The following is a 27869-nucleotide window of genomic DNA, read 5'->3' as shown; positions in this document are numbered from 1 at the left end:
AGATTTCTCAAAGAACTAAAAATAGAGTTACCATTTGACCCAGTAATCCCATTACTGGATATATATGCAAAGAAAAGTACATCTTCTTTTATATATATATATGCAAAGAAAAGTACATACCAAAGATACCTGCACTCGTATGTTTATCACCACACTATTCACAATAGCAAAGACATGGAATCAACCTAGGTGCCCATCAGCAGTAACTGAATAAAGAAAATGTGGTACATATACACCATGGAATACTACACAGCCATAAAAAAATGACATCATGTCCTTTGCAGCAACATAGAAACACAAGAAACAGAAAACCAAATAGCTGAAAAACTTTCTGCTGGGTACTATGTTCACTGTGTGGGTGACAGGACCAATAGAAGCTCAAACTTCAGATTCACACAATATACCTTTGTAACAAACCTGCACCTCTTGAATCTAAAACTAAAATTAAAATTTAACTAACTAACTAACTAAATAAATAAAGGAGGGCCTAAACACAACTCCCATATGGATAAAACACAAACATGTGCCGAAGACTTTATTTAACTCATCAATTAATAAAGGAACCAATAAATGGTATAATTGGGAGAATTCAAAGAACCACAGGCCATCAGGAATGTTGAAATCAATTTGCTTAATAGATTGCAAAACTGGTCAATCTCCACAGGGCAACAATCATCAACTGCACCTCCACCAGACAGTCTGCATTGCTATAGACAAGAATTGTGTTTGTTACCATCAATATTCTACAACTTACAGAGTGCAACATAGCTCAAAGACAAGGAAAGGCCCAGAGACCCAGAGAATTCGATAACCAGACCACTCCTAGATTTCCACTGTGGACATTCTCAAAGTCTTTCCCTACACAGGTGAACACTGATCAATGTGTAAACCATAAACTCTCAGGCATGTGTTCTAAGGGAAATTGCAGTGAGGACTGAAGCATGAGGTTCAGAACTCAGGCATCTGCCTGGACCATCAAGGCTCAGCAGGTTAGGAGGCCACTGGTTAACCACATGCACTGGTTAACTTTATACTGGGAATTAGGATCTCTGGCTGTGAGCAAGTTCTTCCCCTTCCCTTCTCCAGAAGGATTCAAAATGAGGATCCCCAAACCAATGGTGGTCAGCCCTGATCACACCCTGGAAGTATCTGAGAAGCTGTGAAAAAATACACTTGCCCCACTTGGGCGGGCGCAGTGGCTCACACCTGTAATCCCAGCACTTTGGGAGGCCGAGGTGGGTGGATCACAAGGTCAAGAGATCGAGACAATCCTGGCCAACATGGTGAAACCCCATCTCTACTAAAAATACAAAAATTAGCTGGGCGTGCTGGTGCACATCTGTAGTCCCAGCTACTCGGGAGGCTGTAGCAAAAGAATTGCTTGAACCCAGGAGGCGGAGGTTGCAGTGAGCTGAGATAGCACCACCGCACTCCAGCCTGGGCGACAAAGCGAGACTCCGTCTCAAAAAAGAAAAAAAATTAATACACTTGCCTCACTCTAGAAATTCCAAGGGTGATGCCCTGGCCCCACCCTTGATTAGCAGAATCAGATTGAGGTTCCTAGCTAATCCTACCAGATTAGGATTTAGCTCTGATTCTGATTAGCAGGGTTTTAAAGTCTCCACAGGTGATTCTAATGAGCAGCCAGGATTGCAAACCACGAGGCCAGATGGTTAGAAAGACCCCTTTGTTCCTGACACCCTGTGACTCTGCTGTAACATTCCCTTTTAGTTGAGAGCTGTTAGCCTCAGTATAGGATTGAGAATATAAGTAGGACATTTTCCAAAAATACTCCTCAAAATTAATCTTTGATAGAGACAGAAAACAAGCAAAATCCATAACTTGGTCAGACTTGGCAAGCATGCAATGTGTTAGAATCTTCCACGGGGAACGGTTGCCATCCATTCAATCCAGACTCCTGATGGGCTGCTTGAATTATAATGCATGTACTGGAGTACAAAGATGCCCACAGGTGTGTGCTAGGTAGGAACCAGCACACGGGTGGCATGCACACACACCTCATGCTCATACAGCAGCCTCCAAATCAAAGATTAGGTTAGGGAGGTGGTTACAGAGTAATAAAGGACCCCCACCTCCACCTCACACTGGGGTAGCTGACTGACTAATCACTTTTGGTTGGCTGGTCCCCACAGTGGGGGAGAGAACTGACAAACAGGGTAAACATGGTGAATCCCAGCACTTCCTCCCAAATCTTCTGAAACCTCTTCTTACATATTTCAAACCTGATGTGATTAGGGATCACTCTGAACTCATTCAACTTATCACCAGAATCACAGTCAATCTTTGGTACTGTGTTAAGTCACCGTGCCCTGATCGGCTTCTGTTGGTGGTAAGAAACCCTGCTGTAAAAGACACTGTCTGGCTTTTCTGTGGGGCTGAGGAGGGCCATGGACCAACTGTCTCCAGAAAGATGATCTTCTCTCTCCTCTCTTTCTCGGTTCCCATGTTCCTTACGCATCCCCCACACACCCGACACCCACACCCACACTTACTGCAAGCTGCACAGGTGAAGCATGTGTCATGGTAGAGGTTCCCCATGGCCTGACAGGCCTGGCCAGCCCCAAACACCCCTTTGCTGCATTTCACACAGGCTCCTGCAAGGACAAGAGAAACATCAGTGAGTCAGGAGGGAACCAGTGTAAACTGAGTCATAAAAAAGCCAATGAACAAAGCATAATACCATCCCTCCCCATGGCCAGCCCACCACCAAATCCAGTGGATGACTCATTTGAAGTGTCTTTCTCTCCCTCTCCCTCTGTCACTCTTTCAAGTGCAGAAAACAGCTACCAGGCTGGACTTCAGGTCCCACTTTCCCTGCCCCACTGTTATGCTAATGTTCAGAATTCCTGGGCTTGGTCAACTCCCTCCCTCACCCCACCCAAAGCTTTCGAAGGTTCCCACTGTTTATAAGACAGTTCAGAAAGATTGCACCATCACTATAATATGCCAAGCATGCAGGTTGGGCAATTTCTTTTTTCTTCCTTTTTTTTTTTTTTTTGAGACAGGGATCTTGATATGTTGCCCAGACTGGTCTTGAACGCCTAGGCTCAAGCAATCCTCCCGCCTCGGCCTCCCAAAGTGCTAGGATTACAGGTGTGAGCCACCATGCCTGGCCAGACAATTCCAACTAAATTATTTCCTTTAATTTTCAGTGGGAACCACCAACTAGGATTTAGTAACCTCAGTTTTTACAAAAAGTATATCACACCCCAAGCCCCGGGTTTGTCAGACTGCAAGCAAGCGCTCTTCCCTGCCCTTCTACCAGCAGCTCCTCACCCCCTAACAAGTCCCACAGGGTCTTAGCCCAGCCTTTGCTGATGGGCCCCTACCTAGTACATTCTACTCCTGCCCTTCTGTTCACTCAAGTCCTGAGGCTTTCATCTCAGCCTGCCCCACGATTCCTTCCTCAGACTGTTTGAGGCCAGGAGTTCAACACCAGCCTGGGCTAACATAGGGAGATCATCCATCGAGAGAGAGAGACAGAGAAAGAGAGAGAGAGAACTTTTTTTGAGACAGAGTCTCACTCTGTCACCTGGGCTGGAGTGCAGTGGTGCAATCTCGGCTCACTGCAACCTCCACCTCCCGGGTTCAAGTGATTCTCCTGCCTCAGCCTTCCAAGTAGCTGGGACTACAGGAATGCACAATCAAGCCCAGCTAATTTTTGTATTTTCAGTAGAGACGGGGTTTCACCATGTTGGCCAGGCTGGTCTCGAACTACTGACCTCAGGTGATCCGCCTGCCTCAGCCTCCCAAAGTGCCGGGATGACGGGCATGAGCCACCGCGCCTGGCCTGAAAAAACAAATTTAAAGAGCCAGGTTCTAACCTGGAGCCTCCCACCTACCCGTGACTCCTGTAGTTTGGATTAATGGTGATCGGCTCTCTGGGTGTCCGTTTCTTAATTAGGAAATAGAGGTTCCTTCCATCTGCCCTGCATATTCCCAGGAGCAGCAATTAAGAGTTGCTTTGAAAACCAAAAAGTTCTGAAGAGTTAACATGCCTCAACTACAAAGTGCTTATTGGGACACCTGGTCTAAAACAGCTCCACAATTTACTAGCTATGAGACAAGCGCAGACTAATTAAACTCCGATGTTGGGCTAGAAAATGGGGACTACAGTGGCCCCCTCATAGGGTTACTGTAAGAGAATATGTGCAAAGTACTTAGTGCAGGGCCCCATACTTGGGAAATGCTCAATTAACAGGCAAATTATAAGGATGACAATCATGTTACTGCCTCCTGCAAAAAGTGTCTTCAGCTTAAAAAGAGCTGTCTAAGAAGTTCTGGGCCTCTCGGGATCTCACATGGGCTCTGTGAACAGGCTGGAGGTCTCTCAGGCTAGGCCAGCCCAGAACCCCTACAGCAGCAGCCCAGGCTCCGGGCCCGTCCACATCAAGGAGGCCTTGGAGTCTCCCTCCCAAAGAACTCCCCCATTACAGTCAAATGAAAGACAGCACAATTATGTAAACAATGCACAAGATGAAAAAAGATTCACGGAGGAATATATTAAAATATAAACAGTGGTTTCTTTATGTTGTAAAACTGTAGCTGGCCTTATTTCTTTACATTTTCTGTAGTTTTTAAAAGACAGCAGGCATTCATTACTTTACAGATTTTAAAAGGTCGTCTCAAAAAAGTGTTTGAATATGTTCAAATACATTATATAATGTTAAAATTTTTGAAAAATCAACTTCACAGATTTTATAAATATCAATTGCTCCCCTAGCACCCAGCAAGGTAGCCAGCTGGCATCCTTTGGTCAGGAGGAGCTCAGGCATCCTTTTCTAACTCTGGCTCCAATCTGCCAGGCTATTCTCAGGCTGCAAATCCCCAGCCTTCTGCCCACAGGGTAGAAAGCCCTGTGTTTCAGAGTTCATATCATTTTAAGTTGATAAACTGCATCACCATCAAAGGAAGTCCAAGCTAACACATCCTTCATGAAATTCCCCCACACCAACAGGTTTAAGGAGAAAGCCCCTCTGCCAACACCAGGAAGCAGGGTGAAGCAGTCTGTAGGAAACAGACAAGAAATTGACCATTGGAGAAATTCATTTATAGAAAGCTCAAGAGGGCACAAGTATTGGTTATCTGCAGTTCTTCTGTTTCAACATTTTCAAACACACAGAAAAGTTGAAGGAATTATACAGAGGGTACCCATATACTCACCATCCCAATTCTATAATTAATGTTTTGCTATCCATTCCTCCTCAATCAATCCAACAATCCATCCCATTCTTGATGCATTTCAAAGTTGCAGGCAGCAACTTCACCCCAAACACTTCAGCCTCCCCATCATTAACTAGAGTTCATCATTTATTTGCTTAGGCTTATTTTTTTCTGGGTAAAATTCACAAACAGACACAAAAAGTGTAAGTCTACCATTCAATGAGTTTTGACAAATGATCTATGTAAAGCAAACCCAAATCAAGATATAGAATATTTCCAACACCCCCAAAAAGTTCCTGCCTGCCTTCTCCCTTCCATCTTCTCTTTAATGGCTATGAAATGCATGTGTGTGCATGTATATGTGCCTGTGGAGGGGAGGGTGGTGGGCGGATGAGATTACTGGACAGCTGGCATTTCTGATCCTTGCAAGCAGCAAAGTCAACAGGGAGCCCCCACCAGTATGAAACTGAAAGCATCAAGTAATTCAGAGGCATCAGCATTTCTTTCTGTCTAATGATTTTTATATACAACTTAGGTACCTTATGCTCTCAAGGCAGAAAATACAGTTCCGGGCAAACTGCACTTCTTTTGCTGGCACACATGGAGCTGTGGGGCCCACCTAGCAGCAAAGCATAAACCCAACAGGGTTCAGGCATCACCACTCATCTTTAAGGCTCCTTTAAGCGGTCTCATCACTCTGGAAAGCAGTGGTGTCACAGCTGCTGTTAGGGGCCCATGCACAGTGGCCACTGGACCAGGCCGAGCCAAGTGGGGCCTCTAGTATTTGGGATGGGGCAAATGTGGAAGTGATGGCGGTGATGCATCCGCCACTGGGCATGGCACCTACCATGCTGTGGTGAGTTGCTAGTTACCTGGGCATTTGCCTGCCTCTCCTAGTGAATTGCAAGTGCCTTCAGAATAAGGGCCATGTCTTAATTGTGGCCTCCGCAAGTGCTCAAGGAAACAAGTGTGAGTTGAATCACATTCCACATAGTTCCCTGCACAGTCCTTTCCTCTTTCCTCCTTATCTGGCACCCGCTTCCTTGTATCTTGGGCACACATGACTGTTCCCCCACAAGCACTTCATACCAAGGCCCAGGGTCTTCTTATTCATCTCTGAACACCCCCAGCCACAGACACAGTGCACTTAGTATCCCCTCAGCAGACCTAAACACAGAGAAATGGGTTCTATGGACATCTATTGGGAACTGGCGATGACATAATTCAAATGTGACAATGGGGGAGAAATCTTTCCGAAAAATGCCAAATATCAGGCCATGGCAAAATGTCAAGATATGAGTTAGGTTATTGTTTGGTAATGCCGAAGTCCACTTCCAGATTACCCATCGTAAGTCCCCTGGTGGACCTGACTCTAAGCCTTTACAATGAGCAACAAAAGCTAGTTTGTCAGGCATCAACTAAAGCACACTCGAAGCAGGCTACATGTAATGTTAAAGCAGTGCACTTGTGAATATAATTCTGCTCACAAACGTGGTGTAAAACCACTCCCAAATGCTGTGGCCTCTTTGTTTAACCTCCTGTAAAATGCTGGCTACAAACAGCAGAGGGGCACGGGGACTCAGCAGCTTAGCACGGCATGCCCACCCTTTCCACCACCCACAGCATGAGCACATGAAGAGGACCATCCTTCAAGACAGCTCACCAAAAAGGAAAGGTGAAATGAATTGCACGTGTAAGTGCAATGCTGCTGGCCCAGACGGCAGAAGCAAATGCACCTTATTTGGGTTTGGGGAATGAAATCCAGCACCCTCTCCTACCCCTGTTCATAAGATGCTGGCAGGATGGCCAGCGTCTTCACGTGGATGCTCTGACAACAGCCAGTGCCCCCCTGGACTTCCTGCCACTTTATCTCTCAACGGCAGGGCTTCCTCCCCTCTCTCCACACCCTGCTCAGCTACACTCTCTTCTGGTTTCCTCTCTCTGAGGCCTGTGACCCTCTGCCTTCAGCTGTCCCTCACTTTCTGTTCCTGCAGCTGAGTCCTTCGGGCTGCTGACATCCTTTCTCTCCACCATGACCAGTGACCACCTAGCACAGATACAAAACAAGGAAGCCACCTGTGTTTGAAACCATGGGTCACAGAGTGAGGAAGACCCCATAAGAAGCCAAGTAGGTAGGAAAAGATTTCATCCTTGTTGCTAGATGGATCTAAAAGTACTTCCTAGACAGAAAAGGTAGGGAAAAAAACTGAATTTCACATTCTAGGAAATCATGTGTCTACTATGGGCCAGACCCTGGACTTGGAGATTTCTTTTTTTGTTTTTTTTTTTTGAGACAGAGTCTCACTCTGTCGCCAGGCTGGAGTGCAGTATATCAGTATGGACTCACAGATATTTTATTCTTTGGATTTTTATTATTATTATTATTATTTGAGACAGAGTCTCCCTCTGTCATCCAGGCTGGAGTGCAGCATGCGATCTCGGCTACCTGTAACCTCTGCCTCCTGGTTTCAAGCTATTCTCCTGCCTCAGCCTCCCGAGTAGCTGGGATTACAGTTGTGCACCACCATGCCTGATTAATTTTTATATTTTTAGTAGAGACTGGGTTTCCCCATGCTGGCCAGGCTGGTCTGGAACTCCTGACCTCAGGTGATCCGCCCGCCTCGGCCTCCCAAAGTGCTGGGATTACAGGCGTGAGCCACCGCGCCTAGCCAGACTTGGGGATTTCAACCAGTGAAGGAGCTGCTGCCATCTCCTGTCTAAAACCCAAGTTCCAGAAAGGTCCTGTCACTTGCTGAAGGCTGCACAGTGGGTAGGTTTGAAAGAGGGAATCTGAGCCCCAGTTCCAACTCAAAGGTCTCATTATGACTATCTGGTTGGCAGCTGTGGCTATTCCTGCCACACACGCCCCCCAACCCCCATCATGAGGGGAGCTCCTTCCTCACCCCATAACATATCACCTGCTCAGGGATTCAGACCCCAGACCAGCCCTGCCCCCAATCTCCTACTACCCACCCTGGCCCACCTCCCATTCTACCTTGTCCCTCGCACACACGACCATCTTTCTGCCTGGGACCTCAATCACAAGGCCTCTCCCGGGGGGGGCAACCCGCAGCTCCTCCTGCCCTTCTGTGAGGGGCCCTGCAGGTGCGTGCCTTCTGACTGCCCTTCAGGAAACCAATCGTTCCCCCCACAAACACTTCCCTCTCACTCATTTGGAGCCAGCCCCTCTCCAGACACTGGCTACGGGATAGAGAGCAGGGTGACTGCACTGTGGCCCTGCCCTTGTAGAAACCAGACCCTGCCACCACTGGTGGTGAGCTGCCCAATCTCACCTGTACATTCACTAAGTGGTCTGGGCTGAGGAGAGGCTCAGGCTCAACAAGAAGAAAAAGAGTAGGCTCTTAGCCTCCCTTGGCTTTGCCAGGGCCCCCCACAGGATTTTAAAGAAATGCCCAACAGAGGAAAGAAAAAATATCATCACATGTTACTATAACAACCAAGCTCAAAAATCAGAAGGGAAGTGAGAGGAATAAGGAATATACTTTTAGGAGAAGAGAGGAAGGGATGGGCATTTTTCCTCTGCAATTAGACTTACTGCCCCTTTAGCCCATTCTCCAAATTGTAGCCCAAGCAATCTTCTTATAAAACAGCTTTAATGAGATATAAGTAGCATATAATAAGCTGTACCTATTTAAAGAGTGCAATTTGGTATTATAATGGGAAAAGTTCCCTTGTCCCTCTCACAGGGTGTGCAATGGGAGTGTGGCTCACTTCTTCAGTGCCCCCCTGCTCAAACCTCTAGGGGAGCATACAGGCTCTCCTCCGACTGCCCCAGCCAAACTCTGCCTCGTTCTGCCGGTTGATGGCCTGCCAGTGTGGTGGCGTCTGTCGGTGTGCTCCTGGCATCCTCTCGCCATCCAGCTGCTTCTATCTTCTCCCGCTGATGTGTTCCTCTCGCCGTCCAGCAGCTTCTGTCTCTGCCTTGCTAGGGTCTCAGGTTTTTATAGGCCCAGGATGGGAGCAAGGCAGGCTGGGGTGGTTTTGGAAAATGCAATATTTGGGTGAAAAGGCAGAAGTGCCTGTCCTCACCTAGGTCCCTGGTGTAGAGCCCTAGCCAGGGACCATGCCCTCCTCTACCCAGCACTTCTCTTCCCTGCTTCTGTATCAGTATGTTGTGACATTTCTTTTCTTTCTTTCTTTCTTTTTTTTTTTTTTTTGAGACAAGAGTCTTCTTTGTCACCCAGGCTGGAGTGCAGTGGCGTGATCTCGGCTCACTACAACCTCTGCCTCCTGGGTTCAAGCGATTCTCCTGCCTCAGTCTCCTGAGTAGCTGGGATTACAGGCACGTGCCACCAGGCCTGGCTAATTTTTGTATTTTTAGTAGAGACAAGAGTTTCACCATGTTGGTTAGGCTGGTCTTGAACTCCTGACCTCATGATCTGCCCGCCTCGGCCTCCCAAAGTGCTGGGAATACAGGCATGAACCACTATGCCCAGCCCCGTGTTGTGACATTTCTATACACCTGTGAAATCATCACCACAATCAAGACAACGATCAAATCCACTGCCCCAGAGATTCCCCATGTCCTCGTGCCTTTTGCAATCCCTCCCCGCTTCCTCTTCCTCTCCCCAGGCAACCACTGATCTGCTTTCTGTCATCACAGATTAGCTTGTCTTTTCTAGTTTACATAAATGGAATCTGGAGTATGTACTTTATCTGGTTTATGTACTTTATCTGGTTTCTTTCACTCAATATAAATTGAGATTCACGCATGCTGTTACATGCAGCAGGAGCTCATTCCTCTTTACTGCCACGTGGTATTCCACTATATGAATGTATTAGTTTGTTTATCCATTTGCTTGTTGATGCACATGAGTTGTTTCCAGTTTGAGGCTATTACAAATAAAGATGCCATCAAGATTTGTGTACAAGCGTTTGTAATGGACATACATTTGCACTTCTCTTGAGTAAAGGCCTAGGAGTGAAATGGCTGGGTCTTATGGTAGGTGGATGATTAACTGTTTAAGAAATTGACAAACTGCTTTCTGAAGAAGTTATATCATTTTACATTCCTACCAGCAGCTCATTAGAGTTCCAAATTCTCCACATCCTTGCCAACACTTGGCATGAATAGTCTTTTAAATGTTATCCATTCTATTGTAATAGGTTATACAGTAGCATCTCATTGTAGTTTTAATCTGCATCTCTCTAGTAACTGATGTTGTGTGTAAGCATCTTTTCACCTGCTTGTCATCCTTTTCTCTTTAGTGAGACGCCCAAATCTTTTGCCTGTTTTTTTTCTTACTGTTATGAGAACTCCTTATACATTCTAGATACAAGTTCTTTATCAGATATTGCTTCACAAAGGTTTTGCTAGAGTCCTACAAACTAGCTGCCTTGGTCCCCGTAGACTCTCAGCTCCTTTTCAACTCAGGGAGTCCACCAGGTTCTGCCTCTCTTCTCCCTCCCTGTGCCAAGGCCTGGAAATTCTCTCGAGGCAATTAGCTGGGGCTGTCACTGGGCTCACCTCATTTGCTTCCTATCTCTCAAGAATCACCTTCTTGATGTCCAGTGTCTTGAAAACCTTTGGTTCATATATTCTTTTTTCTTTTTTTTTTTTTTTGAGACGGGGTCTCACTCTGTCACCCAGGCTGGAGTGCAGTGGCACCATCTCGGCTCACTGCAACCTCCGCCTCCCAGGTTCAAGCGATTCTCCTGCCTCAGCCTCCTGAGTAGCTGGGACTACAGGCGTGCAACACCATGCCTCGCTAATTTTTGTATTTTCAGTAGAGATGGGGTTTCGCCATGTTAGCCAGGCTGGTATCGAACTCCTGACCTCAAGTGATCCACCCGCCTCGGCCTCCCAAAGTACTGGGATTACAGGCATGAGCTACCGCACCTGGCCTTTTTTTTTTTTTTTTTTGGTTGTTTTAGGCAGGAGGTTCATCCAGTCCCTGATGCTCCATCTTTAGAATGGGCTTTTTCATTTTATATTTTATAAAAAAGAGACGGGTTCTTGCTATGTTGACCAAGTTGGTCTTGAACTCCTGGCTTCAAGTGATCCTCCCATCTTGGCCTCCCAAAGTGCTGGGATTACACGCGTGAGCCACCACATCCAGGCCAGAATGGGCACTTATTAAACATCACAAGTGCCAACACAGTGCTAGACAGTTTATATGTGTTTCTTCATTTAACAACAATTCTATAAAACATCATCACTTTATACATGAAGAAACTGAAGTTCAAAGATTAAATCTAATGCGCAAAGTCAGGCTGACTTATCTATATCCTTTCCAGTCCACCCTACTGCACTTATAAGAGGGGCTAAGGGAGTACAGGGGAAGAAAAGGTCCAGGGGTTCTACTTATCCCTAAAACTTAGTATCTTCATGGTTTTGGGGCACCAGCGAATCCCCAAATCCCAGCTCAGTGATGGGAGCATAGCTCCTTCTTGGCTGCAGCTAGGAGATGAAGGCCAAGCCCACCCCTACGCACAGAGAAATGTGGCCCTTGGAACCCTGGGCATGGAGTGGCCCCAGAAGGTCTTTGTGTGCCCAGGGCCTCTCCTTCGGGGACACCAAAGGAGCTGCGGGAGCACAGTGGATTTTTGAAAGATCATTAATAGTCAATAGGCCAACAGACTTCAGTGGGAATTATTTTTAAAAAATGATATTTATCATTTTGGCCTATTTCCTTCCAGTATTTTTTCAATGAATTTACTTTTTTTTTTTTTTTGAGCAGTTTTAGGTTCACAGCAAAACTGAGCAAAAGGTACAGAGAATTTCCATATATCCCCTTCCCTACACATGCACAGCCCCCCTCCCTATCAACAGCCCCCACCAGAGTGGTGCACTTGTCACAAATGAGGAACCTACATGGACACATCATTATCACCCAAAGTCCACAGTTCATGTGTGGGTTCACCCTGGGTGCTGTACATTCTATGGGTGTGGACAAGTGTATGGCATGTATCTACTATTACAGTAGCAAACAGACTAATTTCACTGCCCTAAAAATCCCCTATGCTCCACTTATTCATCTGTTCCTCCCCAAAAACCCCTGGCAACCATTGATCCTTTTATTTTCTCCAAAGTTTTGCCTTTTCCAGAATGTTGTATCTTTGGAATCATACACTACGCAGCCTTTTAGATCGGCTTCTCTCACTTACTAACATGCATTTATGGTTTCTCCATATCTTTTCATGGCTCAATAGCTCATTTTTTCTTAGTGCTAAATAATATGCCATTGTCTGGATATACAACCATTTATTGATACAGTCATCTACTGAAGGACATCTTGCCAAGTTTTGTCATTATGAATAAGCTTCTATAAACATTCGTGTGCAGGTTTTTGTGTGGACATAAGTTTTCAACTCATTTGGGTAAATACCAAGGACGGTGACTGCTGGATTATACAACAAGAATATGTTCAGTTTTATAAGAAGCTGCCAAACTGTTTTCCAAAATGGCTATACAAGATTCTTTTAAAAATCATAATATTCTCACAGGAAAGGGCAAAAACAAGGGACAGTTTCCTGTTTTAAAAGATGTGCAGCAGGAGGCAATGATCCACCAAGGATTACTCAAACATTTCTCCCACCTCTCTTTTGTGGCTTATGATTTTATACTAGGTAGGGTTAGCAGTATATGTCTCCTCATATTAGTCAAACAAATAAGCTTACTGAGCCAAATAAGCCAGGGCAGGGCTCTGGCTGTATATTTTAGTATCGCCATGTCTTAATCCATTTTGTGCTACTATAATGGAATACCCGAGACTGAGTAATTTATAAAGAGCGGACATTTATTTCTTACAGTTCTAGAGGCTGGGAAGTCCAAGGATGAAGGGCCCGTATCTGCCAAGGGCCTTCTTACTGCATCATGGAAGGGTGAAAGCACGTGCAAGAGAAAGCAGGGAAGGGGGCTAAATCCATCCTTTTACCAGGAACCCGCTCCAGAGATACCGTTATTAATCCATTCACAAGGGCAGAGTCTTCATGACCTAATCACCTCTTAAAGGTCCCACCTCTCAACACTGTTGCCTTGGGGATTCAGTTTCCAACACTTGAACTGTGGGGGGCATATTCAAACCCCAAAGGATCCCACAAACAAGAAATGCTGAGTGCCCCACACAGTAGATGCCAAATAAGCACTGAACACATTCAAAAACCAGAGTCAGCAGGAAGGTGTTCTAGGTAAGTGAAGGCACAGAGACAGGAAAGGCAGAGGCACATACACAACTGTGTTCCATGCTTATTCGGCATCTACTGGGTGTGAGGTACTCGGCATTTCTTGTTTGTTTAGGCTCCATATTAATGGCATCAGTGAGCTATATATAAAAATCAGGCTGACCTAACTTTCTCTGTGCACAACAGTGGTTCTCAAATGGTTTAAATGGGTAGAAACTTTTCTTTTAAAAAGTATCAATGGAACCTCAACTATATATAACACACATAAGAGAAATCACTATGATTTAGGGTGGGACAGAGACCACTCTGCCTCCTAGGCTGTCCTGGCCCCCTGCAGTGGTTCCAGGAAGATTATCTGAAAACCATTAACATACAGCAAAACTGGTCAACTGCAGATACAACCCTGCCTGGCCTGGGCAGCCTTCCACGTGAAATAAGTTACCCTGAATTGGTATTAAATCATCTTCTGCACACCCAAAGCCGAAAAACAATTTGAACTTTGGGGAGCACCTACTCCACTCTCCCAGCAAAGGCAGCATTTACAAAAAAAAAAAAAAAAAAAAAAAAAAAAAAAAAAAGGAAGATAGCAGAGCACCCTTAGCAAGATAGTTGGCTAGAAGACAATTCCTGCCTCCTTCCTGCCCACAGCCAGGCTGAGGATGCAGCCAACCAGAGTGACGACCAAGTCAGCATCTCCTGTTGTGATGGAAAGTTTTTTTTTGTTTTGTTTTGTTTTTGAGGTGGAGTCTCGCTCTGTCGCCCAGGCTGGAGTGCAGTGGCACAATCTTGGCTCACTGCAAGCTCCGCCTCCTGGGTTCACGCCATTCTCCTGCCTCAGCCTCCTGAGTAACTGGGACTACAGGCGCCCGCCACCACACCCGGCTAATTTCTTTTTATTTTTATTTTTTTGTATTTTCAGTAGAGACGGGGTTTCCCTGTTTAGCCAGGATGGTCTCGATCTCCTGACCTCGTGATCCGCCCACCTCGGCCTCCCAAAGTGCTGGGATTACAGGCGTGAGCCACCGCGCCCAGCCGATGGAAAGCTTTTAAATAAAAAGGCTCTACCAGGCTAGCCAATGAATGTGGCCCTGCTCCCACCCCCGTCTCACATCTCGACTTTATTTTGTGCCTCTTCCCTCTCAGTGAAGAAGGGAGACCTCCCAGAGCAGTGCCCCCACCGCATCACCAGACATCATGCAAGATCACATAGCTATGAACCACCTACTGTATGCTGAAAGGGGTTGGGGCAAGGGTCAGGGCATCCAGTCAGCATCTGCAGGGATGCTAGAAGGGTCAGCCTGGAACTTAATTTTATGAGTTATCCCAAACACAGCTTGAGCAAGGCTCTTTCTTGGCCAAAAGTTGCTGCCTGTGCACCTGGACAGCTCTGGGCATCAGCAGGTTCTGAAGAGGAGCCAAGTCCTTGGGACAGAACTAGACCAATGATCACAGCAACAGTCTTCCCCCAGCCACTCTAAAAGCTCACAAAAGATCTCCAGGGGTGGCTGCTGCTGGGCTCCTGACTAACACGCATATCAGATTCCCACTTCTCAAGTCTGGCTGTACAGAATCGATGTGCGAATGCCCAACACTACCTCCAGAGACAGGGTCCCGTTTTGGGGGTAAGGCCAAAGCTCTCCAGCTGACTCTAGTGCACAGCCAGGGACGAGAACCACAGATGTAGATAACGCAACACCCTGCATCCTACCTGGCATCCTGGACATCCCCTGCCTCTGCCCTCTCCCTCACACTCTCTGTAGTTCTCACATCAATGGGTAAAGCCATCACCAAGCCACAAAGGAAGTACTTAAGACCACTATGGGCCATGGGGTCATTGCGCCAGCCTACTTTTCTTCATTCTGAACTTGCCATTAAAACACACATGGCCTCAAAACCAGCGATGGCCTTACTTCATCACAGTGGGAAAGGAAGTTTCTAATGCAACTTCCCAATCACTGTGAGCTTGAGCTTGCCCTGCCAGACTGCCTGTAGGTATACTTTCGCCCAAAGACACTACTATTCCCTGGCCTAAATGATTCCTAGCCTCCACTCTACAGGGAAACAAGGAGCTAAAAGTACCCCTGAGCAAGTCCTGCACCCCACCCCCAACTCCTACATGAAGCTCTCCTCCAGCTATCGCCAGGGCAGCCCAGCCTGCAGCCTCTGGTTATACCCTTCTGTCTGGTCTTTCTTTTTCCTCACGAGGGTCTTCACTTCGAGTCTCTCCACACAGAGGCTGATGAGCTTTCTCAACTCTAATACGAAATAGGAATGGCCAAGCAGCATTCAAAAAGGTGTTCCTTGCTAGGAGTCACATGCAAAGAGGGGATGCCACTTGTCACTAACCTGATTGACAAAGATGGAAAATAAGGATGATAACAGTGTCACCGAGGTGTAGAGAAAGGGCTCTCTCATACACTCTTAATGGAAGCATAAACGTGGACAACCTTTCTGGAGGGCAGTTTGGCATGATGCATCAAAAACCTTTAAAAGGCCAGGTGCGGTGGCTCACGCCTGTAATCACAGCACTTTGGGAGGCCAAGGCGGGATCACCTTAGGTCAGCAGTTCGAGACCAGCCTGGCCAACATGGTGACCCTGTCTCTACTAAAAATACAAAAATTAGCCAGGTGCAGTGGCCACGCCTGTAGTCCCAGCTACTTGGGAGGCTGAGGCAGGAGAATTGCTTGAACCTGGGAGGCGGAGGTTGCAGTGAGCCAAGATCATGCCACTGCAATCCAGCCTGGGTGACAGCGTGAGACTCTGCTTAAAAAAAAAAAAAAAAAATTCCTTTAAAAAAGTTCACACTATTTGACCCCATACAGCAGTCTCCCCTTTCCTCAGTCTCAGTCAACCACTGTCAAAACATGGGTGAGTATAGTACAGCAAGATATTTTGAAAGAGAAAGACCACATTCACGTAATTTTTATTACAGTGAACTGCTATAATTGTTCTATTTTATAATTGTTGTTGTTCATCTCTTACCATGCCTGATATGTAAATTAAAGTTTATCATAGGTATGTGTGTACAGGAAAAGTCACAGTGTGTATAGGGTTCAGTACTACCCACAGTTTCAGGCATCCACTGGGGGTCTTAGACTATATCCCCCACGCATGAGGGCAGACTACTGTAATTTAACAGAATTTTTCCTAAGGAAAAAAATTTAAAATTCTCCCCAAAATAGATGTGCACAGAGACAGCTAGTAGATTCCTGTTTACCCAGGGCTGGAGGACAGCGGAGCAGGGAGTGACAGCTAGTGGGAGTAGAGTTTATTTTCTGGGATAATAAAAATCTTCTAAAATTAGATAGTGGTGATGGTTGCACAACTCTGCAAATACACTAAAAACCAGTGAATTACACAATTTCTTTTTTTTTTTTTGAGATGGAGTCTCGCTCTGTCGCCAGACTGGAGTACAGTGGTGTGATCTCGGCTCACTGCAGCCTCCAACTCCCTGGTTCAAGTGATTCTCCTGCCTCAGCCTCCCGAGTAGCTGGGATTATAGGCACGCACCACCATGCCTGGCTAACTTTTGTATTTTTAGTACACACGGGGTTTCAGCATTTTGGCCAGGATGGTCTCGATCTCCTGACCTCTTGATCCAGCCACCTTGGCCTCCCAAAGTGCTGGGATGACAGGTGTGAGCCACCGCGCCCAGCCTGAATTGCACAATTTCAATTGATGGATTTACGGTAATGTGAAGTATACCTGTTATTAAATGCTGTTGTTTAAAAAAGAATGTACAAAACTACTCATCAAAATATTAAACACTTAAATATGAAAAATAGAAAATATAAATATCCAATGCAGAGGTAAAGTTAAGTAAATACTACACAACTTTTAAAAATCATATTCTAGAGTAGCACTGCCTAATAGAAACGTTTCTATAATAATGAAAATGTTGGCCAGGCACAGTGGCTCACACCTATAATCCCAGCACTTTGGGAAGTCAAGGTGGGAGGATCTCTTGAGCCTAGGAGTTCAAGACCAGCCTGGCAACAGAGTAAGACCCCTGTCTCTACATAAAATAAAAAAGATTTAAAAAATTAGCCAGGTGTGGTGGTACATGCCTGTAGATCCAGCCACTTGGGAGGCTGAAGTGGGAGGATTGTTTGAGCCTGGGAGTTCATGGCTGCAGTGAGCCATGGTCACACCACTGCAGTCCAGTCTGGCACAGAGCAAGACCCTGTAAGGAAAGAAAAGGGAAAAGGAAAGGAAAAAAGAGAGGGGAGGGGAGGGGAAGGGAGGAATTCAATCCTGGAACTAAATCCACTGCATTTAGTGGTTGTCTCTCTTGGTCTCCTTTAACCTGGGACAGCTCCTCAGTCTTTGTCTTTCTTGACCTTGGTACTTTGGAAGAGTATAGGCCAATTATCTTGCATGCTGTCCCCAACTGGGGCTTGCCTAATGTTTCTTCATGATCAGACTGAGGATATGCATTTTTGGCAGGAATGTCCCAGGAGTGATGGTGTGCCCTCCACAGTACATCATACATGGGTGTACATGATGTTAACATGCAGAATAGAACATTTTACTGCTGGTGTTAACTTGATCACTTAGTTAAGGTGGTATTGGCCAGATTTCTCCACTGTAAAATTACTCTTTTTCTCTTTGGAATTAGCAAGAGCTTTATGAAGAAATATTTGAGATTCGTTATATTTTTGCCCACTATGCAGCATCCATTGATGATTCTTTTTGTTTGTTTTTTGAGACAGAGTCTTGCTCTGTTGCCCAGGTTGGAGTGCAATGGTGCAATCTTGGCTCACTGCAACTTCTGCCCCCCAGGTTCAAGCGATTTCTAGCTAATTTTTAGTAGAGACAGGGTTTCATCATGTTGGCCAGGCTGGTCTCAAACACCTGACTTCAAGTGATCCACCCACCTTGGCCTCCCCAAGCTCCAGGATTACAAGCATGAGCCACCATGCCCAGCCCCACTGATGATTCTTGACAGCAACAACTATTACAGTGGTCTTTCCAAATGCTGACCTCTTCATTTTCATCATTCTTTCTACATTTTACTAATGGAATCCTGTGTACAAAAGTTTTCCCTTCTCCCCACTTATGTATTTATATCATCATTAAGGACTTGTGGATATTTATTTTATTCTCTGGGTTACAATACACTTCTACCATTATTTATTTTGTTGCTCAAATTGGCCCAGATTTTGAAGCCAGTTTCTCAAGTTAGCTCACTTTTAACATCACCCTTCCTTGTGAGAAGGCTCAAAATCATGCATGTTTCCCAGGATCTTTGCATCAACATAAACTACTAAAACAAATGTCAACCTCCAGCAGAAAGTGTCTTGACCCCATCATGCAGGCTGAGTAGCGATTCATACCGCTTCTCCCTTTCCAGGTCACTCCACATATCCACTCTTGACATCAGTTCAGTTTTCCCACCAGCAATTTAGAATACCCCATCCGACATCCTCCACCACTTTGCTTCTCTCCTGGATTATTTCCTTCCATCCGGCCTGGAAATTCTCTGATCTCTCAAATAAGGCTCAGTTGTACTCCTTACTCCCTTCAGGTCTCAGCTTAATTTAGGGTTGCCAGATAAAATATAGGATGCCCAGTGAAATGTGCTTTTTTTTGGGGGGGGCGGGGGGTTGGTTATTATTATTAATTTTTTTAGATGGAGTTTCACTGTGTTGCCCAGGCTGGAGTATAGTGGTGCAATCTCAGCTCACCACAACCTCCACTTCCCAGGTTCAAGCGATTCTCCTGCTTCAGTCTCCCGAGTAGTTGGGATTACAGGTGCCCATCACCACACCCGGCTAATTTTTATATTTTTAGTAGAGATGGGGTTTTACCATGTTGGCCAGGTTGATCTCAGACTCCTGACCTCAGGTGATCTGCCCGTCTTGGCCTCCCACAGTGCTGGGATTACAGGCGTGATCCACCGTGCCCAGCCTTAAAATGTGAATTTAAGCATAGCAACAAATAATTTTTAGTGACTGTCCCATGCAAATTCGAATATCAGATAAACAAGTATTTGTACTGTAAGTACTATCACATGGTACATATTTATACTGAAAATTATTTGTTGTTTATCTGACATTCAAATGTATTTTTATTTGTTAAATCTGGCAATCTAAACTCAAGTATAAAGAAGAGCTCGCAGCTAGGCACAGCGGCTCACGTCTATAATCCCAGAACTTTAGGAGGCTGAAGCGGGAGGACTGCTTGAGCCCAGGAGTTCAAGACCAGCCTGGGCTATAGTAAGACTCTGTCTCTACAAGAAAAAAAAGTAATAGATAAATAAAGAAGAGCTAGCATTTATTATACACACAACTGGTAATCAGTTTAGATAAGACAAGCAACAAAAACATTTTACGATTTCCAAAACCATTACCTCATTGTCCTTTTCTAGAGAGTATAGTTTCTTAAAAAAACATTTTTAGTGATGCATACATAAAGAAAAGCCCAAATATTGTTAAGTTTACAACGCAATAATTTTTCACAAAATAAGCACTCCTGGTAAACAGCAAGCAGATCAGGAATCACAGCATCACTAGCCCCAGAATTCGTGTCCACTCTTGCTGAACCTAAGGACCACCCTGCAGTCCTGGTGGGTCCCAGTGGCAAGACCTTCCTCCCCACGTCTATAGCCTCCCTCCTGCAGTGGAACTGTAAACAGTGGGTTTTGGTGTAAGCACTGGGTTCAGATCTGACCTCGGGCATCGTTGTGGCTTCTTCACCCACCAAATGGGCTGTGACAATAAATGCATCTCACAGGGTAGCGGTGAGGATTAAGTGAGATCATGTAAGCTCCTATCTCTGCTCCTGGCACAGAGGTGCCCCATAAAAGTTCACTTCCTTCCCTCCCTTTCTAGGAAAGGTGTTTTCTTCCAGGCCTTAGCACAGTGAATTCATAAAAAGATAAAACCACTCTCCTCACAGACACCCACATTCCACACACTGCACTTCACAAAACCTCCTGAGTTCTTCCCCAGGCCTCCCAGACTCTCCGGACTGAGCTCTCTCCTTCCCTGCCCCACGCCCCTCCCCACTCCTCCACTGGGTAATGACCACACTGTATTGGAACTGTCCCCATAGGACAGCAGGGCCCTTGAGGACTCAGCCACCCTTTTGACCTGAGCAGGTGCCAAGCCCACAGCAGGTGCTCAATAAACATCTACCAAGTGAGTGAAGGAATGAATGAATGACGCACGCAATCTGACCTTAGCTTCTCTCCTTCTCACAGCTCCCTGCTCCCATCTCCCCACTCAGCACACTTTCAACTGCCCTCCTGCCTCCCTCCAACCACGGAAAACACAAACTCCAGCAGGCGGCTGAGTGTGTCCATGTGGGGCAGAGATGACTGGAGTGGCAAGAAGGGCTCAGAGGTCAGTGACCTCAGGCAGTGAGATGCCCCACCACACAGAACCAGAAGGGAACCAGAATGAAAATCCTTTCATTTTTCCAGAAAAAATAAACTCCCGAATTCTCCTCAGAAGTAACACAGAGTGGATTTTAGAGATGCTCTGAATCTGCATTCACCAAAGAGGAGGAAGGCTGTACCAGAGAAGGAAAAGAGGCAAAGTGAAAACTGTTGGTAGAGCCTATTAAAGCTGACGGGAGGTTTTGTATTCTCTCCAATTTCCCCACCGACAGCCCTTCCCGTCCTCCCGCTCCCCAGCAAGTCAGAAGCAGAAGGCTTGGTTGCTGCCAGCCAGGCAAGGGACAGCCTCCAGCAGAGTCCACCCACCCACAGTTGTCTCCTTAGAACAAACAGAAAGTTTCACAAGCACACTTTGTTCAGTTCTGCAGCTTACCAGGTGAGTGACCTTGTGGCTCTCTGCTTTAGTTTTCCCATCTTCAAAACAGGAGAGAAAATTGGCGGGCACTTTGCAGGGCTGCTGGGAGGAGGAGAAATGGAGCTGGTAGACACCTGGCACAACTGTGCTTGACATGCAGTCATGAGCCTGGTGTGGGAGGAATGGGTAGGGCACTGGGCAGGGTTCATGCGATAAAATGGAGAGTTTAACATCGGTTCTGTGCCTGCCTGGGAGTGTAACGCAGGGCAAACCATCAGGGCCCTTTCTTAGAAAAGACAAAAACATTGCTTTTTAAGACTATCTTGGACTGGTGCAGTGGCTCACACCTGTAATCCCAGCACTTTGGGAGGCCGAGGTGAGTAGATCACCTGAGGTCAGGAGTTTGAGACCAGCCTGGCCAACATGGTGAAACCCCATCTCTACTAAAAATACAAATAATAATAAAATAAATTAGCCAGGTGTGGTGGCACACACCTGTAGTCCCAGCTACTAGGGAGGCTGAGGCAGGAGAACTGCTTGAACCTGAGAGGCAGAGGCTGCAGTGAGCTGAGATGGTGCCACTGCACTCCAGCCTGGGCGACAGAGCTAGACTCTGTCTCAAAAAAAAAAAAAAAAAAAAAAAAAAAAAAAAGGCCAGGCGCGGTGGCTCATGCTTGTAATCCCAGCACTTTGGGAGGCCAAGGCGGGTGGATCACAAGGTCAGGAGTTCGAGACCAGCCTAGCCAACATGGTGAAACCCCATCTCTACTAAAAATACAAAAATTAGCTGGGCATGGTGGCGCACACCTGTAACCTCAGCTTGAATCACTTGAGCCCGGGAGACAGAGGCTGCAGTGAGCCAAGATTGCGCCACCACACTCCAGCCTGGGAGACAAAGCGAGATTCCGTCTCAAAAAAAAAAAAAAAAGACTTTCTCATATCAAATCTAATGTAAGTGAGCTATCTGCAATGCACACACAGGCATGATTTGCTTGTGAATCTTGAAGAACCAAAACATCTTTCAGGGAGGGGCCTGAACAACTACCTTGTGCAGTGGAAAGAAACTGGAATAGTGATGGGCTCACAGCCAGGAGGGGACACAGGTGCAGCACACAGCAGGGACTCAGGGTGGGGAAGGCAGGACCTCCAAGGCTACTTTCAGGACTTTGGCTCCAATTCTGCGGGTGAGGAAGAAGGGGTTGGGGGCACTGAAGGATTCTTTCCAAGCCCAGGAGGGATGTGACCCGGTTTTGTTTTTACAGGATCCATCTGCCTGCTAAGTAGGTCAGGTCTTTGGGAAGACTGCTGGCTGGAGAAGAAAAACCTTCTAACAATCTCAACTCATTGACACTTGTCCAGCTGTCCCTCGAGAGAGTGAGACAGCAAGGAACAGAGGTTTGTCAGGAAGATGCTGGCAAGAGATCCCTGTTGGGGGCAGGAGGAAGGGGGCCCAGTTCTCAATTCTGATTCCAAAATTACTCATATCAAAATAGAACCCAGCCATCCCTGCGAAAAATAAAGGCAGAAACTGGGGTGACACAAGTCTCCCAGAAAGTTTCTTAAACCAGAGGGAAGCAGCATTGCCAACAAGTAGCAGAAAGGGAAAATGTTTCATATGCTGGCTTCTGAACTCTATTTTTAATCCCTAGAGGCCCCCGAAGGCTGGCTGAAGATGCTGCCCCAAAATATGCCACTTTGACATAGGATTATATCAAACTAAAGACACTTGAAAAACAGCAGATGCAAGAAGGGCATTTTCATCTTCAGGAGACGAAAACTCCCATGTAAAAGGTGCCCCCTCCCTATGGACATACAGTGTGGAATGATAGACATTAGAGGCTTAGAAGGGAAGGGGAAGAGGGTGGGCGGGGAGTGAGGGATGAGAAATTACTTTTTTTTTTTTTTTGAGACAAGTTGTCAACCTACCCAGGTTGGAGTACACTGGCGTGACTATGGATCACTGCAGCCTCAACTTCCCAGTCTCAGGCAGTCCTCCCACCTCAGCCTCCAAAGTAGCTGGAACCACAGGCACACACCACCTTGCCCGGCTAATTTTTCGTATTTTTAGTAGAGATGGGGTTTTGCCATGTTGCCCAGGCAGCCTCAACTTCCCAGGCTCAAGATATCCCCACTCCCCTCAGCCTCCCAAAGTGCTGGGATTACTGCCCAGCCAGAAATTACTTAGTGGGAACAATTTACACTGTTCAGTTGATGGTTACACTAAAACCCAGATTTCACCAGTAGGCAATAGATCCATGTAACAAAAGTGCACTTCTCCCCCCTAAATCCATACAAATAAAATACAAAATAAAATAAAAGGTGCCCTCCCTGTACCATGAGAAAACAAACACTCTTCAATGGAGAGTAACAGCAGAGAAAATTCTGTACAAACAGACCTTGTTAAAATAAGGCTTACTTTCCTTTAGCCTCCTCACATAATTTGGTTACTTTCCCACAAATGCCTCTCTTTGTTCAACCTCATATAAAAACATGTACGTTTTGCCACTGCTTTGGGTCTTCATTTGTTTATGAGAGCTCCCGTGTCACACAGAACTTTTATTAAATGTGTATGCTCTTCTATTTATCTATGTCAATTTAGTTTTCAGACCCCACCAGAACCCCAAGAGGGAAGAGGGGAAGTTCTGACTCCCCAACATCCTCTATTGGCCCAACTTTCACTAAAGTCCCCAAATCTACAACAAAGTTAATTTTAGTTCACTCAAATTCTTTAAAATTAAATATCTATGTGTAAAAGAAAAAAAGTCTATCCTAACAGTGATTATCCCTAGAGTAGGATGATGGGTGACCTTTCCAATTTTTTTCTATACTTTCTGACTTGTCTACAGTTAGCTGTGTTTAAGGTTTAAAAAATGGCAAAAAAAAAAAAAACACCCAGGAATTTATTTTTTATTTTATTATTATTATCACTTTTTTTGAGACAGGGCCTCATTCTGTTGCCCAGGCTGGAATGCAGTGGTGTGATCATGGCTCACTGCAGCTTTGACCTCCTGGGCTCATATGATCCTCCCACCTCAGCCTCCCTGGTACCTGGAACTATAGGCATGCACCACCACGCCCAGCTAATTTTTGTATTTTTCGTAGAGACAAAGTTTCACCATGTTGCCCAGGCTGGTCTTGAATCTCTAAGCTCAAGCAATCCCCCTGCCTCAGCTCCCAAAGTGCTGGGATTACAAAGTGCGTGAGCCACAGCACCCGGGCAGAGGATTTCCTTTTTTTTTTTTTTTTTTTTAACTACAGGTGCACGCCACCACGCCCGGCTAATTTTTTATATTTGTTGTAGAGGCTGGGTTTCACCGTGTTAGCCAGGATCGTCTCGATCTCCTGACCTCGTGATCCACCCGCCTCGGCCTCCCAAAGTGCTGGGATGACAGGCATGAGCCACTGTGCCCAGCCTAAGAGGATTTCTGTACTAGAGAAAACTGGTAAAAGCAAAAACAAAAAAATGTTTTTTAAATCAAACTCTTAAGAGAGCAAAGAAGCAAAGTAAAATAGTGATGGGCTCACAGCCCATCACTATCAAGAAAGGAATAAAATATCTTGTGAAGATAATATTTTAACAGAGGAAATTGGGAGAGTATCAGCCAAGCGTTGCCAGCTCAGAGAACAGGTGGCTTAGAAAGCAACAAGTAAAGCAGGGCCCCCAAGAAATTCTAAAAACAGCTGGAGACTCAGAGGAACTTTCACACTGCTGTGGGAATGCTAAGTGGCACGGCCACTTTGGAAAAGTTTTTGGCAGTTGCTAAAAAAGTTATACATACACCTACTCCATGATCCAGCAATTCTACTCCTAGGTATTTACCCAAGAGAAACGAAAGCCTGTGTCTATACAAAGACTTGTACATATAAGGTGCAGTGGCTCATGCCTATAATTCCAGCACTTTAGGAGGCCAAGGCAGGAGAATCACTTGAAGCCAGGAGTTCAAAACCAACCTGGACAACATAGCGAGATCCCATATTTACAAAAGAAAAAAACAAACAAAAAAAAACCCAAAGTCTTACACAAAAACAATCCTAACAGACTTATTCATAATAGCCAAAATTGAAAAAAAAAAAAAAAAAAAAAAAACCTCAACAGGGAAATGGAAAAACAAAACTTGCGGTGTATCCATACAATGTAATATTACTCAGCAGTAAAACAAAAGCACAATTGATAATGCAAAAAGCCCAATTGATAATGCAACAGCATAGCTGAATTTCACAGATATTATCTGAGTGAAATAAGCTGGACAAAGGAGTACTATAGTTGATTCTCATTATTTGGCAAGAATACTGAATCAGTCAATACTGAACCACTGCTTCTGGCAGAAATACAGGGTTAGGTTTCTGAAAACTTCTGACCACAACACGTTCATCAACTGATTAATATATGACCTTGTTTTATGTATGTTTCTATTTAGAGACACCTTCCTTAGTATATATTGTTGATTCATTAACATCGAACCCTCAGCCAACAGCCCTGTAGCTCGTGCCTGAACAAAGCTTCTCTCATACATATTCTCGTTGTAAAGCACATCACAGCCCTCTTGCTCTTAGGAACACTAGAAAGCACTCCAGCACTGTGCCTGGGGGCCATTTGAAACAGCAAAATCATCAACAAAAACCACAAAAATGCAAAAACCATGGCACTAAATAGACCATGAAAAGGACACCTGTTTACTGTATGACCTGAAACAAGAAGGCAGAGCGTTGCCTTGTTCGACTTCAGCTGGGAAGATAGGCGTCAGGGGACTCAAACTTTTCAGCACTCTTTTATATCTGTGAATGATCACAAAAGAACTGTGAGTATTAATTTTGGGGTTACAAATAAATTTTAGCAAGTAAGCTGATTCACAAATACAGAATCTGTGGATAATGAGGATCAACTGTATATAAATACTATATGAATCCATTTATATTACATCTTAGAATGGGCAAAACTAATAAATGATTTTAAAAAATCAGAATTGTAGTTGCCTGGAGGTGAGCACTAACTGGAAAGAAGCATGAGGGAACTTTCTGGGGATGGAACTATTCTATATCTTGATAGGAATGTGGGTCACACAGGTGCATGCATCTGTCAAAACTCACTGAACTACACATTTCTCTGTATGCAAATACAGCATTTTGAAAACAATTCCTAGACACTCCTCCTATCAAGAAGTGAGAGTGTGGAAAGGCTTGTGAATGCTTAAAGTAATAGAGCACAGCAGAATGACACTAAATGACTTCCAGGCATTGAGCCTGACCCCAAGTATCCAATGCAGACATCAAATAGCCTGCAAAAGGCCTGGCACAGTGGCTCACACCTGTTACCCTAGCACTTTGGGAGGCCGAGGTGGGAGGATCACTTGAGCCCAGGAGTTCAAGACCAGCCTGGGCAAGACAGCGAGACCCTGCCTCTACAAAAATTAACAAATTAGCCAGGCATGGTTGTGCATACCTGTGTTCCCAGTTATTCGGGGGGCTGGGATGGGAGGATTGCTTGAGCCCAGGAAGCCAAGGCTACAGTGAGCTAAGATGGTGCCACTGAACTCTAACCTGGGTACAGAGTGAGAATTTGTCTTTAAAGAGAGAGAGAGAAAGAGAGAGAGAGAGAGCGCGCCTGCAAACCATGACAGAGCTGGGCAGAAGCCATGCTAGCTTCCTCAACACCACCTCCTTTCTTTCTCCCTGCCCTCCTCACCACCTCCCACCAACTTCACTTCCTCTGCTCTCCAGCTATAAATTTGGGCAGAGATGCCTCTCCCCACACCTCACACACCCACCGTCAGGCATGGGCAACCCAGAGAGGTGGCAGCTGTGTGCTATGGGTAGAGGAGGGGCTGCCAGCTCCAGTCCATTCATGGCTTCTAACTGACCTCTGTGGCTGGCCAACAAAGAGCCTCTGTGTAAGTCCCTGCCACCTGCAAGCAAAGCCTCAGTGATGTCAGGACAAGCCTCAGACAAACAGGCCTTTGCAAGCTGCCTGGAAAGCCACCTCCCAGCCTGCCCCTGCATTGGCCACAGGCTTATTGGGAGGCCCATACCCAGGAAAGGGCTCCATAGCCTACACAGAGGGACAGGACACAGGCATCCCAGTAGCCTGTGGCCCCTGATGAGCCAAATCCCAAACAGCCTTCCTCCCACCTCTTGGGACAGGAAACACCATCGTTCACTTCTCTACCTCCCTCAAGGGGATGGGCCATCTCTTTGGGCTTTCTGCCTGTACTTGCTAAACTGAGTGTATTTTTTAAGGCGCTGGAAAATTGGCTCAGCTGCATTGACCACCTGCTCCATCAAGCCCTGTGCACACAGCAGCTTCGGACCCCAGAGCCCCCCTGCTTCAAGTGGGAACGGATTCGTTCTAAGGCTGCGTGGGAGCAGCCTGCCATCCCTTGCATCAGGCATTTGGCCTCAGTGGGCTCACTTGGTGGTTGGCAATCACGAAATCAGCCTCCCTTGAACAAATGATGATCTTTTTGTTTAAGCATTTGTGGTTCTGAACAAATCGGTTGGGCTTGGCTTTCAGATGGGACAAGGTAAAGATGCTTCCATGCTTTTGAGAAAATGACAAAGCAAGAGAATGTATACAGCAAACCACCATGTGTCACAGCCTGTTCTAAGTGCTTTGTAAGGCACAGCCCTGCCCAGCAGAAAAATATGCAAGCCACATGCGATTTTACATTTTCAAGTACCCATACTTAGGAAGTAAAAATAGGTGAAACTAATTTTAATGTTTTACTTAGGCCAATATATCCAAAAGTCTCATTTCAACATAGAATCAATATGAAAAATATTAATGA

At 45.7% G+C, this 27869-nt stretch overlaps 1 protein-coding gene across 2 annotated transcripts in view; it reads right to left on the bottom strand.

The window, feature by feature from the left end:
- LIMD1 (LIM domain containing 1) overlaps nt 1–27869 on the bottom strand; it is an 87257-nt gene that overhangs the window by 42412 nt on the left and 16976 nt on the right. For both annotated transcript variants that reach the window (XM_055382178.2, XM_019024067.4), the window contains exon 2: nt 2514–2615. In XM_055382178.2, coding sequence (XP_055238153.1) covers nt 2514–2615 — 102 coding nt within the window. The remainder of the gene's footprint in view (nt 1–2513; nt 2616–27869) is intronic.

The sequence above is a fragment of the Gorilla gorilla genome, chromosome 2 (genome assembly GCF_029281585.2).
Source record: "Gorilla gorilla gorilla isolate KB3781 chromosome 2, NHGRI_mGorGor1-v2.1_pri, whole genome shotgun sequence".
NCBI lineage: Eukaryota > Metazoa > Chordata > Mammalia > Primates > Hominidae > Gorilla > Gorilla gorilla.
This window is presented reverse-complemented; position numbering and strand designations above follow the sequence as displayed.